General features: G+C 36.7%; 1 protein-coding gene and 1 long non-coding RNA gene across 4 annotated transcripts; one reads left to right on the top strand and one right to left on the bottom strand.

Annotated features, from left to right (window-relative positions):
* Window positions 1-2,700: 2,700 nt before the first annotated feature.
* On the bottom strand, window positions 2,701-8,345 carry LOC133718327 (uncharacterized). 3 transcript variants are annotated; one of them, XR_009850245.1, is made up of 12 exons: window positions 8,162-8,345; window positions 7,947-8,079; window positions 7,796-7,856; window positions 7,590-7,722; window positions 7,393-7,516; window positions 7,205-7,261; window positions 7,022-7,118; window positions 6,131-6,338; window positions 4,992-5,315; window positions 4,724-4,897; window positions 3,364-3,424; window positions 2,701-3,094 (listed from the first exon to the last, which is right to left on the bottom strand). XR_009850245.1 is itself a non-coding variant. In XM_062145150.1 (10 exons), the coding sequence occupies exons 1-10, from the start codon at window positions 8,236-8,238 to the stop codon at window positions 3,032-3,034; spliced, it is 1,014 nt and encodes a 337-aa protein (XP_062001134.1). In that variant the 5' UTR covers window positions 8,239-8,340; the 3' UTR covers window positions 2,701-3,031. The 3 variants fall into 3 exon arrangements, 1 of the variants encoding a protein (XP_062001134.1); XR_009850244.1 differs by having other exon boundaries at window positions 4,724-5,315; XM_062145150.1 differs by lacking the exons at window positions 4,724-4,897; window positions 4,992-5,315 and having other exon boundaries at window positions 8,162-8,340.
* A 3,862-nt stretch (window positions 8,346-12,207) lies between these two features.
* On the top strand, window positions 12,208-14,362 carry LOC133713492 (uncharacterized). The gene is made up of 2 exons (XR_009848039.1): window positions 12,208-12,465; window positions 14,179-14,362. It is a non-coding gene; the product is annotated as an uncharacterized LOC133713492 (long non-coding RNA).
* The last annotated feature ends 2,000 nt before the right edge of the window (window positions 14,363-16,362 follow it).

Here is a 16,362-nt window from a genome sequence, read left to right as displayed (position 1 = left end):
ATTAAGTATATATTTGAACTAGCGGCACTTTCATTTTAGTAAAGCATACAAACTAAACAGTAAACAACCTAAACAACTTCACACACATTCATTATCTCCATATAAATGCCTATGTTCCTGTCCATGCCTCTGTATCAAACTAAAATCAAAACACAGCCACACCAAAATCAAATCACAGCCACAAAATAGTCTATGACACAGTGCATATTACTGTATCAAACCATAATCAAAACAGAGTCCTACCAAAATCAAATCACAGCCACACAGTAGCCTATGTCACTGGTCATGTTACTGTATCAAACTAAAATTGAAACACAGCCATGTATCATCTCCACTTAAAAATCTTTACATCTTCATTCAAACCAAAAATTGAAATCGAAGTGTTTAGTTTCATAATCAAACGCAGAAATAATTATCTCAAATGCTACTTAGAATTTCAAAACTAAACACTATCTCAATGTATCACAATTAAGTAAGAGAAGGTTCTGCGAATCGAGGCTGAAAGATTACCGGCTAGAGATAGATGATTGAAGGCCTAGAATTTTTAAAAACCCTAGAATTTGGGGCTTTTTCGCTGAAGTACTTTTGTTGGAGGCGGCGTTGCTTCACTATGCGTCGGAGAATGTGTGCGCTGGAGGTGAAGAGAATTCAGAATCGTCTGAATGCCGGAGTAGGTTTTGAACGGTGGCTTTGAGTTTTGAAATTCTCAAACTGTAAGGTGAAGAAGATAAACAGTTAACTCGTGTTAGTTTACTGCTAAGAAACTGCCGTGGCATTTTTTGTAATTAAATTCAACTCTAGTGGTATGTTGTGAGGATGTGACTTTAATTATCATGGGGACATTTGTGTATCCTGAATTATAATAAGACACTTCAAAATGACCTCTTTTATCATTGGCCCATAAAATAACTCAACGATTTATTTATTTTTATTACATCATTAACTTTCCGCCAATAAAATTAAAGGATTAAATTCTGCTTACTACCTTATACTTTCAAGGGTTCATCAGTTCTGTCCCTGCACTTCTAATTTAATCAGAAAAGTCCTTGCCCTTTCTAATTTCATCAAATCGATCCAATCCATCACTATTCCGTCAATTTTCACTGTTAAAATGATGACGTAGGACCTTCTCACAGGAAAAATTCCCAAACTACCCATCGCTAGGCAGCCCGTCGACGCGTCAGTGTTGTGAATGCAGATGGGCAATTTGGAAATTTTCCCCGAAAATTGACAGAGTGGTGACGGATTGGATCGATTTGATGAAATTGGAGAGTGTAAGGACTTTTCTGATTAAATTAGAAGTGCAGGGATTGTACTGATGAACCCTTGAAAGTACAGGGTAGTAAGCAGAATTTAGTCCAAAATTAAATAACTCTTCGAATTCGCTGGCACTGTAAATAAATTGATTTGTGAGATGTACTTGTTTCGCTCTTGAGATTATCTATTACCAACATAGAAAACTCTACATGGCAAAATTCGATGTAGTATAGCAAAGCATCGAACTGATATATGTTCAGAAGGATCCTTCCCAATTGGATTGCACTATTTACTTAATACACCAACTAGCTCAGATGATAATGATGATTGCTCTTAAACTGTTGCTTGCCAAACTGGAACTTTTATTCATAACATCACGGAGCTCCAAAAAACCCGACGTCTCTTGGTCTAGGGTTTTGAAAAGTCTGCTAGTCCAGTGGCGTTCGGAATCAGTATGGGCTTGCCTTGCCGCTGATGAGTCACTGCCAAACGGGTATTGATAGCTACTTTGCTCGGTTTGTTCTAGAGAGTGGCATCGGCTCAAGGGACAGATGGTTGTCTGGTTGGTGAGCATCAGATGTAGGCTCTATGCGTGGTGGTTGGGTTGTGCACGGATGGCTTGAGTGGCGGCGTGGGTTCTGCAGATCTAGCGACGGCGGCGTGGGTGGAATGGACTGAGCGGCGGTAAGGTTCCCGGGGGCTATGCGGTTGCAAGGTTTTTTGGCTGATCCGGCGTCGACTTGGTGGCTGTAGGATTGCGCGAAGACGTAGGCAGGTGTGGGACCGAGGACGTGGGTCGGCGCAGTTGGATGCGGCAGAGGTGCTACACGACCACTGCACGTTTGGAGATAGGTTTGGGCTTGCTGCAGCAACCTGCTAGACCTGGAGTTTGGGCTTTCTTTTGGAGCAGCTAGGCTTCGAATTTGGGCTAGGGTTTTGGCCTTGGCCAACACTATATTATTTAGTTTTGTCTAAATTACAATAATGTTCCTTTTTCAGGGACAGTCTAGGCACCTTTGTGCATCTAGTTTTTGCATTTGGTCTGGTCTTGTCGACTTAATTCTCAGTGGATCTAGTTGTACACCAATTGAGGTCTCTAGGCAACTAGATTTATTGGTTAAGAGTAGGTTGGGAGGGCCAGATCTCTCTAGCGCCTCCGGCGTAGTACTAAAGGGGAATCCCGCTATGTCTACGTATTGATTGTACAATGAGTGGGTCTATTTTCTATATACCATTGTGAGTACTACCACTATCTTCTTGTCTGTCTAAATGGCAGCAGAAGGGTATGTAATGACCTATTCTGGCTTTTAATGAATATATATTCGCCCTACTGGCTCGATTATCAAAAATCGTTGCTTGCCAAATAATTCAAAAATCAAGAGGTTGAAGGAAAACTTGAATTGTTATACATACTTTAAAATGTCACACTACCACTTCAACACGAGTCATGAAATAAAGCATGTTATTTCATTAGGAATATCTTTCAGCTTAAGACGCATGGAGTTTAAGGATAAATCTGTCTGCGCAAAAGGACTGACCGAAGTTGTTACTTATAAGCAGAGCTTACAACATTAAGGGGTTCAAGACTAAAAACATACTTGTGGGTAAAATTAATGAATGAGTAGTATCAATAATAAGTTAATAACTAAATTGATAACAAAGGATGAAGAGCCGCCTATTGTAAAATTGTTTGCCTATCAAAACAAAATTTCACCAAAACCGTGCTATGAAAGAAGCAGAGACTATATATTAATAGTTGGGGCAATCAATCATTTCAATCACCTCCAGGACATAGTTGTGAAACAAGCTTTACTACTCCCCACATGGGTGCATCATTCTGCAGGAAACCATGCGGTATGTTAAAAAGAGTATAAGCAAGAAATCCTGTCAACTACAACCACATATAATGGATCTTTCAAAACCCAAATGCTGAATGGCATAAATTAGAATTCCCAGCTTATAGCGCCAAATTGATTCATTCATCTAGTATCCATTTTAAAAGTTATAATATCTGGTGCAGTAGATCTACCCACATATGAGCACAGTAACTCCTTAGACAATGCAAAATAGTCAAAGCAAATAGACATCTCAGAGAACTGAACTCACCAGGTAAACGACGTCAAAGGCTTCGCGGTAGCTATCAATAGAATTCTCAACATTGTCATTCCTGAAACAGCAGTAACAAGGTTAAGTAGCCAAATCAATCTACGACGAACCACCACCATTCCTATATGTCTGGCATGTTTAACAGAATTAAATATAAATTTCGCAGCTATTCAGTACAGAATCCTCTTTCTCACTACTAAAGAATGAAAATAAAAACATCATTGCAGGCAAAGAAGTTTATACAAATCTAGCACTGTCAAAAATAGAGGAAAGCTTAAATTACGCGGCTTAATATGTAAAAGAGATTAATGATATAAAAGTGATGTAGCTATCCAGTCAGAAGTAAAACATCAAAGAAATAATTGTTGCAATATGAACCTATTTTGGCTGTTTCGTTTTGAGGATCTCAATAGTTACCCATTTTGGCTATACTTTAGACAACTGAAAAATGAAAATATCCCATAACTGGAAATGTCAACGATGGGGTACTTGGTCATCCCAACCCATGCCAACCTTTTGGGTGTTGTACGCTATGATATCATATCAACTCATTTCTTTGCCCACCAATTACAAATGAATCCAACTCCACTTAAGCATCTTATATATCACTATGCAGATTGGTAACATACTCAATCTCCTCTTCGTGGTAATCTAACCTGTAGGAGAGAAGAAATCATTTCTACTTATTATTTGAACATTTCCTATTTTCTTTTTCTGGTGAGTTAGGGGGTGGTTCTAAGTCCCCACAAACAAAATACTACACGAGAGGCAGATAAATATCATGGGGCCAACCTGTCCCAAGAATGTCAACTTAGCTATGACTTCAGCCAGGTCCTGCTTATGACTTCAATTAACTTGGCTGTATAGCTCTGATGAATAACAAAGGGATGGTTGGTATCAAGAAGTGAACTAACAAAGGGATATGGAAATAGAGTATCAAATTAGTCAATAGGAAGCTCAATGGAAGGGTGTGCATACAATCACACTTCACAGGTATGCACCGATTCCACCTTTTTGACGCATTAAAACTATTGAATCTACAGAACTGTCAGAGACATTGTTACACAATCCTCAAATGAAGAAAAGAAAAGTCCCAACCACAGATGTTGTAAAATATGGTCCAGTATTGATGCTAACTTTATACAAATGATGCTATTAACTACAACTATGTTATACTTTTAAGATTATTACGCCATTAGCCTTCCACAGAAGCTCCTGAAAAATAAAATTAAGCCCATTTTGACAAGTAATTTCACTTTCCAGATGCTCCTCCTAGCAACACTAACTACTCTCAATCGCACTGTCAAATCATGACAGTAATGTTCAGTTGCACACTAGTAGTTCTTTGATTACAACTTACCACCCATAAGCAAATCTTCAGATTCAAGACTACCTCCCACAGTAATACCCCCATCTTGCCTGGTTCTCTCATTCACACCACAAATTTCAACACCAGCTTGCAACCACCACCAACGGAGAATCTGATTTACTTAAGAAATGCCTGCCCAGTGCTCCAAATTACCATATAACAAACCTAACCACAAGCTATTGACTTAGGCATTAGACTATAGCCCTATCCCAACCAACATGTCACCACAAATGATATTGGTTCCAGAAGAGGAACTAACTTGGAGAAAAAAATTATTCCAGATGATATTAGGCCCTAGCTGCTCAGCCTTTCTTGCTTCCATGAGCAATTACAGATCATTATAGAATCCTTGGAGAGCACCACAACCATGCTCTTCACCTTTGATAGTCGATACTGTTGTTCATCCAGGGAAAATCTGTCCAAGCCTGCTGCATGTAGTGATTTTTGACAGCCAGACTAAGCTTTAAATCCCATTTCCAAGACTAAGTGACAAAGTACCTTCCATGCACTTGTAGTTAAGTTCATCACCCAGACCACATCAAATATAATCTCTGTAAAACTTACCTTATGTGTGTGCCACAACCTGATGTAAAAAGACAAGATATCATATAGTTAACTTCAAATAAAATCTTATTTATGGCAATGAGACATTGAGACCTCATGGAAATTTTACTGCTTCTAAATCTTAACTAGTGCTATCATATATTATCAGCTTGACTTCCTCCCCATGTTAAATTCAGGGTATACAGTTAACCGTCATATTATGTCTCTGCTCTGGTAAAAGTAGGACAATTTTTATTGTTAATTATATATTTATTCTATTTGCTTGTTTATAAGAAAAAATAAAGAAAAAATCCAAAAATCTATGTATCCCCATTTTTAAAGATAGACATGTAAAATGACTATGGTAAGAGTTTACAACAATAAATATACCAACAAACAAAGACAGAAAGCTGGTTCCAGTATAAACATATGGAATCAGAACAACAAAATGTTTTGGAATGAAGCATCTTTGATGAAGAACAGAAGCAGAACATAGAGCAGTAATGCACTCCTGGAAAACAGTGGCTATGACAGGGACTAGAAACACCAAAGTTTGTCAATTTTACATATAGATATAGACAATAATGATGTAGCGTGCATTCCTTAAGCTACCAATTACGAGTGACAAGGAACTGACTACCAAGAATTTGAGTAATTCTTTGCAGATGTAGGTATACAAGAAATAAACTACCAAAAAAATAAATAAGACACTACCATCCAGATATGCATTTTGCATTCTACTTGTGCTACTGAAAATTTTTTATGAAAAATAAATTGGAATAAAGAAAATAGAAATTACTCTTACAGTTAAAAATTCTATGACATATTATTAAGTATGGAATAAGTTTTACTTACAGAAATCCCACGGAAATTCTATTCTCATAGTTCAAACCATCAGACATTCCCAGGTCACCAATATGATCGCCCAGAAGAATGACATTTCTTCTTGTCTTGACTGACGCATTCTCATAAGTTGGCCCATCTAAGTCACCTAATTGCTCATGAAGTGGAGCAGCCATATCAAGAGCGTGCTCATTTTTATTTAGACTATGAATCGTCTTCCCTGTAAAATTACATTAAACCAAAATAAGAATATGCAAATACAACGCCTCGTCATCATGAATGAATTCACACAGAGAAATAGTTTGCACCAAATGAAAAAAAAAAAAGAAAAGAAAAAAAGAATAGCAAATAAAGAAATGAGAAATTGCCAGTGCGAATAGGCACCATAAATTTATGAAGTACCCAGCTTTTCATTTCATAGCGAAAGAACTCACCTGAACAAAAACTTTACTTCATAAAACAGTGTTGTATATAATAGCATTTCATGTTGGAAGTTGGAAAAAAAAAAAAAAAAAAAAAAAAGGGTGTTTAAAACAGATGAAAGACAAAAGTAAAGTAGAGATTATAATTTGGTACCAATTTCCAATGGCCTCAGAGCTAGTAGCATAAGCTTCCTTACAAATGGAGGGATAAGTTTCAAGTCCTGGGTCAGACCAGGCATGGGTGGGGAGTGTTTTCCAGGAAGGGGATGTTTACCTTTTAGTCAGCCTTTCCATTAATGGAAAATACCAACAAAAAAAAAAGAAAAGAACTTTTAAGGTCAAAAGCACACAAATTATTTATTTATTTATTTATTATTATTATTATTTACCAACTAGCTTCTGGCATACAAAGACTTATGTTTCCATAACCCATAGTAGGAAATTATGTTTAGCCTGAGAAAGATTCATCAGTATTGGACACCTTTAAACGATACAAGGTGGCCGTTATCATCAAATATCATCCTATTGGAGACGATCTTCACATTTTTAAACAATCTGTGAACTTTCTGCCTCAGGACCTAGAATGATGAGAACAGATACACATAAGCATGCAAACGATACTTGAGACAATACAAGAGAAAATTGACAACAAAACTTAACTAACCTCCTCTATGATATCTGCAAGTCCTGCAGAAAATATAAGAACAGGAATGTCTCTTTTCTGCAAGTAAGAAATAATCAGTTTATGGTAAAACCATTGAGAGAGAGAGAGGAAAAAGAGATGGCCAACATAACCTAATTACATACACAAGGGGCATATAGTCACACAATTACATGTAAAATGGAAGTTACCTCTAAAAACTCAAATAATTCAACAACACCCTCCCTAAAGGCAATTGTGGAATCAGCAACGGATTGCCTTATCCCATCATAGGTAAGGCCTCCCTCAATCAAAAGAGAATGAGTCTTTCCCCACCTGTGTCAATGTAATCACTAGTTATGTGATTGCATTACAATCAAATCACTCGAAAATAGAGGTTGGGGGTTACCATTCTTCCATAAGCTTAGTTTTTTGTTCAATTGGAATAGTTGGCGAGAACTCTAATGGATGATAGTATTCGAATAGCTCCCGCCTTTTGTTATTATATTCAGGATTCTCCTGTTGCAAAAGGCCATGACTGCCTACGCTTGTTATCAATGAACTAAAACCTGCGGCAAACAGAATTGTAGAGCAAACAAGAGAGAAGAAACTTACTTTGTCCCCGAGAACCATTCACTCTGTACTTTGTGAGTGTGGCATCAAAATCTGCTATAACCTGAGGGGCACATGGAATACATTTCTAACAAACCAGAGAGAATCACATACATACATGGTCAGGGATGATGGATGATGGAAGGGAATAAACCTGGAGTTTGGGGGGACCCGCATTCCGAATAGCAGCAATTTTGGTATCCAAAAGGTGAGGGTGAGCCACCACCACAACCTCATCGGATTCCATGTTAGTCTGATTTCTCAAGGTACCACTACAAAAGCAGGTCCTGCAAAGCAAGAAAGGCATAAGCAGCTATAACTGATTTATAGGCGTGAGACTGTGAGAGGAGAGGAGAGGAGAGGAGATACCTGCAAGTGAAGTGGTGTGGGATGAAGCAGCGATTAGAGCGAATGGTGATGCCAACCAGGAGGAGGCGATTACTCATTTGATATCAAATCTTTGTTATTTACACTCCCCTTTCTATTTGTCCTTCCGTCTCTGTTTCGGATATGCAGTTAAAAATGAAGATCACATGATAAAATGACTCCCCCGAACAACCGGGTTACAACAGAACTGAGTCATAAAAAAAATCCGAAGTAAAGACTTTAAAGCAATTTAACATAATGCAACTCTAGAGTGAAGCTCCAAGTAACCATGTCACCTTGACACTATATAGGGAAGACTCCGGACGCACGCAAAACCCTTCCCCAACTTTTTCATGTTCCCAAAGAGTCATCCTACACAAAGGGGGCTTCTTCGGGGCTCAATGAAATTCACTCTTCATTTTACAATCTACACTCCATGTTTTCTTTAGTATCATAAATTTTGTCTTTTTGTATTCTGGATTATAAAAATGTGATGTTAAGATACAAAAAAGGAAACATGGAGTGTGAATTTCACTCCCCAAATAATAATGACTAGCCTTCTTCATACATGCTCCTGCATGTGTTATACTTTTTTCTCTTTTTTAAGAAACTTAAAAAAAAATAATAATAAAACAGTTATTGCGGAGAGAAAAGTAGGGGTTGTTGGATAATTTTTTTTTTAATTTTTGTAATGAAAATCCATTTTGTAATTGCTATATTTATTCTTGTGATTTAGTTTATTCTAAAAAAAATTTAATCTTTCTGGGTTAAATCTGTCCAAATTTTTTATTTTGACTAATAAAACCTCTTCTCTTTTTTTTTTTTTTTTTTTTTTTTTTTAAAAAACCGCACCCCATTCCCACCCTTGATGGGGTTCGAACTCCTGACCTCTTATATATGATCACGATGGAAGAATATGAAATATCTTCTGAAATTTAGAGAAAAGTAGGAATAAAAATTTTGGAGGAGTTTTTTACTTTGTTTGTAGCAGACAAGGCGTGATCGCGGAGTAACCAACCTACTTAAAGAAAGAAAGAAAGGAAAAAAAAAAAAAGGAAATGGAGATACAAACCAGGAATAAGGAAGAAAAGGCGTGGAGTCCTTTACCATGCGCATTACATAAGCACTTCAAGATACTTTTGCAAATAAATATATTAGCGATATCTAGGCCTGGCAACATGCGGGTTCTTAACTGGCCGACCCGGTAAGAACCCGTTAGCTTAACGGGTTTCGCGGGCTAAACCCGGCGGGTTTGCGGGTTATCCGTTGGAACCCGTTAAGACCCGTAAGCAGTTTTTTTTTTTTTTTTTTTTACTTTTATTTATTTTTTATTTTTTTACATACATGAAACACTTTATTCTGGTCTGGTAGCCACTGGTGGGCGTTGTCCTACTTTGGTTTTAATGCATTTGTTCTTACAGTGTGAGTAAAGAAGCCCTACACCGACCACAAATCTGGTCCACAACATCCCAACTTAGCAGAAGCCAAAGAAAACTAGTGCTAACAGTCTACTGCTCTTACCAATCAACATAGTTAACAATCAAAATCGCAAACCGAGTACAAATTAGCAATCCAGTACACAAAAGCAAGCGAAGATTGAAACCGATTGATTCCAATTCGAATCGATCACAAATGAAAGACCGAGAATGAACAAAAACTAAGCAACGAATCTGGATCAAACATTCAGATCGCCGATATCTATGTGTGTCTCTTTCAAACTTGGAGGCCTCGTGCGGCCGCACTACTTGAATATATTGAGGGCCGCCCCTAGTTGTACCAATAGATCATGGTATTTGTAAGAAATATGTTGTTGCTAATAGCTCTTATGAAATTTGGAGATTACCATTTGTTTTTTCGGCTAAGTAATAGATCATATATCATAGGTCTTACTATGTTTCTCTACGGATCATGTCATTTTATTTGATTTTTCTAAAATATGTGTGTAGGGCCCTTCCAGTAAGGGATCCCTTTTTTTAGTTTGATTATTTGACCCAACTTTTCTATCACTTATTAACATCTCCATCATTCAGTTGTTAGGTCTATACGATTAGATCAATTCTGCAAAACTGATAATTGTTAAGGCATTCAAAACTGTGATTTATAATTATAAACATGAACAGTTCATGATTGACAGATTTGGTTTGTCCATTGATTTAATCTAGTTCGATACCTTAACAGTTCACCAATTTGGCTAAAAATTTGCATAAGTGATCTAATCATAGAGTGCGGAAAAAGAAAAGAAAATACATAATAACAAAGAAAAAAGGGATTCAGAATAATGTGTGTGTGTGTGTGTATCTATATATCTATATAGGACCCTTCCACTACGGGAACCCTTTTTTGGCCATTTTAAGGATCTCTTGTGGGACCTACTTTTCAGCATCTCGAACATTCAGTTTTTAGTCCTAATGTATAAATCAGTTATGCAAATTTTCATCCAAATTGATGATCGTTAAGGTATCGAACGAGATTAAATCAACAGGACAAACTGAATCTGTCCAACCTGAAGTTCATGTTTGTAATTGTAAATTGCAGTTATGAATTCCTTAATGATTATAAATTTGGCTGAAAGTTTGCAGAGGTGATCTAAAAAATGAACGGTTGAGATGTGAATATGTGATCAAAAAGTGGGTCTAATAAGGGATCTCCTAAAATGTATACCCAAAAAAAAAAAAAAAAAGGATCCCTCACTAGAAGGGCCCTATACATATATAGAAGGCCCTTCCACTAAGGGATCCCTTTTTTTTGGCTATTTTAAGGGATCCCTTATGGGACTCACTTTTCAATCGCATTTCACCATCTCGACCGTTCAATTTTTTGTCCTAATGTATAGATCAAATATGCAAATTTTCAGCCAAATTGATGATCATTGAGGTATCGAACTAGTTTAAATCAATGGACGAACCGAATCTGTCCAACATGAACCGTTCATGTTTATAATTTTAAATCGCAGTTTTGAATGCCATAATGATTATCAATTTGACTGAAAATTTGCATAGGTGATCTACTCATATAGACCTAAAAACTGAACGGTGAAGATGTGGATATGTGATCGAAAAGTGGGTCTAACAAGCTATCCCTTAAAATAGTCAAAAAAAAAGGAATCCCACACTAGAAGGGCTATGTATATATATTGATGTATTCTATCATATGTTGAATTTGTATCTATGTATATGTTTTTTTATTTATCACATATATTATCTATGTAAATGTTATATTATGAGTGCATATCAAAAATCGCAGTGCTTGGACAAAGAAAAGAAAATACATACATAATAACAAAGAAAAAAGGGATTCCGATCAAAAAAAAAAAAAAAGGATTCATAATAGCTATTTCTTTTGCCTTATTCAATCTTAGTCAGTTACTCATCAAACGCAAGATGCTAAGATTGGTTTGGAATTAGTATCTCCTATCCAATCTAGTCTAGTCCAATGATTAGTCTAATCCTGTTTGAAATCCTAATCCAATCTTGTCTACTCTACTAAATATGGTGTTAGGAGCTAAACTAAAGAAGAAAGGAAAGCAAGAATTCAAAGTTTAATCATCATTTTTCATAGCCAACTCTAGGCAGATTGTTTACATGATATAGATGGCATTTCATCTAGACAAAAGAAGAAGACGACAACAATGGTACAGGATCATCCTTCCAAAATAATAGCATCTGGGCCTAATGGGCTAGTACAAAAGAGATTAGGGGTAATTAGATGGGCTACTCTTAACAAGTCCCGCCCCCTCAAGAAGCAGACTAACCTCGGCTGCCAAATTGAGGAAAACAAGCCACAATGGATTGGGCCTTCTCCCAAGTGGCGTCTTTGTGACGACTTAAAATTTTTAACATTTTTCGAAAAATAAGTGTAAATTTTAATTATTGTGCTAAACTATTTGTTTAAATATTGTTTTTATATATATTTAATGTAGAGATGATTTTACTTGTTTATGGGTTTACGTAAATAGAGTGTAGCCCAAAATAGTTGGCCCAAAACTCAAACCCAAGTGGCTTAACAGCTTATAGAAAGAAACTCCACGACCAAACTAGATCAAACAACGTTCTAAACTCAAAGCTTTGTCCCGTCTCTTCATCGCCTTCCTCACCTTCAGATTCTCCTCCATCTGATACACTAGCCACCGCCTTTGGAAAGTACAAAGGTCATAGCCGCTGCCTTAGGCAAGTAGGAGGTGTCAACAGCCTTAGAAATCAAGTTTCAAAATTGGTGATTCCCCAAAGCTATGAAGGTAGAGCTGGAACCCTAGAATCAGGAGCTGGAACTCTAGAAATCTGGAGGTGGCAAGCCTAGTACCTATATGGGTAAGATTTCAATTAGAATATCCAATTTTGCTTTTGTTAGACCTATCTTGCTTTCTACGTTTTCACCTCCTTTCCAGACACTATAAATAGGCAGAACCATCTATGTTTTCCATATAGTTCCTTGAGTTACTAGATATGTAGATAAACAAGGGGGAGAGAGAGAGAGAGAGAGTTTTGATATCCTAGAAGTGGAGGAGTAAAAAGTCAGGTGTGATTCTTTTTCTGATTTGATAAGTTCTTGTTGGTTCTGGTGGTTAATGTAATTTGGAAATTGGGTTATGTCTCTGCTTTAAATATCCATAGGCTATTATAAGACCTGGGGATTCATGTTGATGGAAGAACTTGCAATAGATATGAAGTTCAGTTAGGAATAAATTGTTGTTACTCTCATCTTCTATTTTGATTTCACTACTTTTCTGGAAAATAGTTTATATATTTGGTCTTTGAATTTATCCAAAGTAGAATTTGAAATCACATTGCATCTGGTTTGTTGTTTCCTTTAGCAATTAGAGTTTTTGGAAGACATAGATTAATAGAATCTGACATGAGAAGAGTCAAGAATCAAGTAGGAAACATATGCAGTTTCAGAGTTAATTGTACAGAGCCTTCACTCATCCTTTAAAGCCTTGTTGAAAGTGTGGTTTCTTTTCTTTGACACTTTAGAATGTTTATTTTCAGTACTGGAAGTTTTTACACAATTTGGAGTTTTAGAAAGTACATTAAAACAAAAGAGGTTAGCACACAGTAGCAGTTTTTACAGAAAAACGTGGGACTATAGCTGAACTTTAAAAATCCACAACTAATTCTAGAAAAACTTTTTTCAGATGATTCAAATTCCGAAAGTTTCTTTAGGATGTCAGCTACAAATCGTTAGAAGACCATGAAAACAGATTTTACACAAATTTGTACAGTTGTTAACGTTAAGGTGCCTGGGTCAGAAAACTGCAGTATTTCAGTTTGTCAAGTAAAAACTTGTTTTGGTCAAAATAACTCACTGCTCAGATTTTTCAAAGTATTTTAGCTGATTTTTGCTATAATTCTCTGTGTGTGGAACTAATGAATTTTATTCTTTCAAATAGGAACTTGTTTTCATCCTAATACTTAACGTGAAAATCGATCGAGGTAGGGGAAAAACTTGGGGAGCCTCTATGTTTGCATTGGATGGTTGTTTACATGATTGTATGCATATATGTTTTCTGTTTCTGCTTGTTTTGGTATGGCTGAATAGTGAATACACTTATATATTCAAAGTATTTGATGCATCAGTAAGACATGAAGTATAAGGGTGGTGATGGTAATGTGAGTATGCTATTGGAATAAGTATGTTACTGGTTTATCTTTTGCGTAGTTGAGTCTATAACCTCAGCAGGTACCAGATCCCAGGTATGCCCACTTGTTAATGTGCACTTAGTATAGGATATTGAAAGGGTAATTCGGGACTGGCGAAAGAGGAATAGACAAGATGACTAGCAAAAGAGGGTTAGGGGGATTGATTTTGGGTGGGGGTTAGTTCACATCGTTAAATACTCTGAGTCACTTTCGTGGTAAAATACATGGTATGGGACATGTAGGCTCAGTTTATTTTCCAATGTGGATTATCGGGAATAGATAGTAGTTACATCCATTCATTATTGCTATTCTAACTATGATCTTCAAAGAGGTTTTATTCTCCTACTGGGCAATGTATGCTCACCCCCTTTTATCATTTTGCAGATTACGAATAAATAAGTTTGAAGTTATTTTACTGCAAGGGTGTTTTTAATAATGTGATATACATGTGTGTTATTGTTAATCATGCTTGGGTTCCTAGACAAGAACTTAGAATATAGTTGATCTTTTGTTGTAACTGTTCGTGTAAACCCCTCTTGTAATAAAGGTTATGTTTCAATTTCGGAAACTTGTCGAGTGTCGTTTTTTTTCCAATTATTCATATTTCAATTTTGGAAATTTATTTCCATGATTAGAGTATGAGTCGCATCTCAAAAAAAAAAAAAAAAATTGGGATGTGACAGTCTTCGGCCTTAAGCATGCCCGTCCATTGCAAAAGCCACTAAGTCACAATTTGACCTTTCTTCAGCACAACAGCCATGTTTGGAACCTTGTCAGGTGACCAGATGATCTCGCCTCTATTGTCAAACCGAGGAAGAGTCTGAGAGCTAGGGGATGAATCACCAATGCGCAGTTTGAGTAGAGATACATGAAAGACCGGGTGAATCTTTGAAGATGCTTGTAGATCTAATTTGTACACTACCTTGCCGATCCGGTCAATTACCTTTGTCACGCCCCGAATTTCGAATAAAGAAATTCAAATCCGAGATGCGAAAACTTAACCAAATGCCCGAAATACATGGAAACTTTTTCAATTAAATCTGAGCAACAACAACACGTCAATAAAGAATCGACCACTTAAGTCGAATATTACATCAACATGCAAGTGTTTAAAAAACTCTAGAAAACGGATATACAAATGTAAACGCTCGCTAGGAGCGTATCAAAACAGCAGTACACAAACAAAAATAGGTTCTGAACCTAACACTGCTGCACTCATCGCCTCGATCTCAACCCTGGTGGTCCTGACCTGCAGGAATAACCGCTACACCATGGAATAGTGCACCGGGTTGAAACAAAAAACCCGATAAGCTTTTGCAAGCTCGTGTGAGTAAACTCAATTAAAATGACTCACGTCAGCATGCCTATAATTTCTCAACTCGTGAGATAAATTAAAGCAACAACATTTAACTCCACGAAACACAACCAAACATACAATCACACTCGGTAAAAATTAGTAATCCCTGCATAGAGAATTAGTTCAGGAGATAACCTAAAATCACACAATTCAAATCATAGCAACTCCTGCATATAGTTTAGTTCAGGAGATTACATTAAAACAAACAATTCAAAAGACAGTAATCCCTGCAAATAACTTAGTTTAGGAGATTACATTTAAAATCACCTCCATAATTCATTCGAAATCAAGTCCCACATGAATGACAAAAGAAAGGACACCGACACTCTCTTTTAAAACAAATATACCCATGGGCACACGATAACTCAAAATTATCCCCCAAGAAGTATATTGTACTCAAGGGCACACAATAACTCAAAGTTATTCCCCAAGAAGTATATTATACCCAAGGGCACACAATAACTCAAAGTTATTCCCCAAGAAGTACATTGGCAGACAGACTAGAGCTCTAACTGAATCGTAACCTGTCACCTATGGCGAGGGTCAGCCTTACTATATCTTTGCACCCAGGTTACTACTGTAACCTACACAGACTTCAGACCATTCGGCCCTCAGAACAAAACATTTAAGGAAATCCCACACTCACAATGGTCACACCATAACCCCAAATCACTGTTCCAACAATATTAATCATCAAATATACCTCCGGCATAAGTAAATGTTCAATTCAATAATGTGAATGAAATCACCAACAGTCTACATATCACAATGCCACACCATCCAGATATATATATTCCACGAAATATATATATATATATACGTAGTTATTCACGCAGGAATGATCACTAATACCAACTATAATTCATACGTATTAAAACCAAGAAATTCATTTTATACTTAAATTTATTTTTTTACCTGTGAGCCGTAGCCCTATGAGTCGTAGTCGATCGAGTTCATATTATTTCAAACAAATCTTTATTTTCAAAAATGATTTACAATTATCAATCAATTCCGACAATTAAATAACTCAGTTCGTAAATGAACCACGTGAGATTTACTCACCTCAAATCCAGCTGCGTCTTCTTAACAGCTCAAAATCACAATCACAACCGTCCGCCCAAAACAAATCTGTCAATCAACTAAGTACAATACGATCTTAAATTAGTACACGAATCGAAAACGATTATATTTCGAACTCCCATTTGCCCTAA

The sequence above is a fragment of the Rosa rugosa genome, chromosome 6 (genome assembly GCF_958449725.1).
Source record: "Rosa rugosa chromosome 6, drRosRugo1.1, whole genome shotgun sequence".
NCBI classification, from domain to species: Eukaryota; Viridiplantae; Streptophyta; class Magnoliopsida; order Rosales; family Rosaceae; genus Rosa; species Rosa rugosa.
This window is presented reverse-complemented; position numbering and strand designations above follow the sequence as displayed.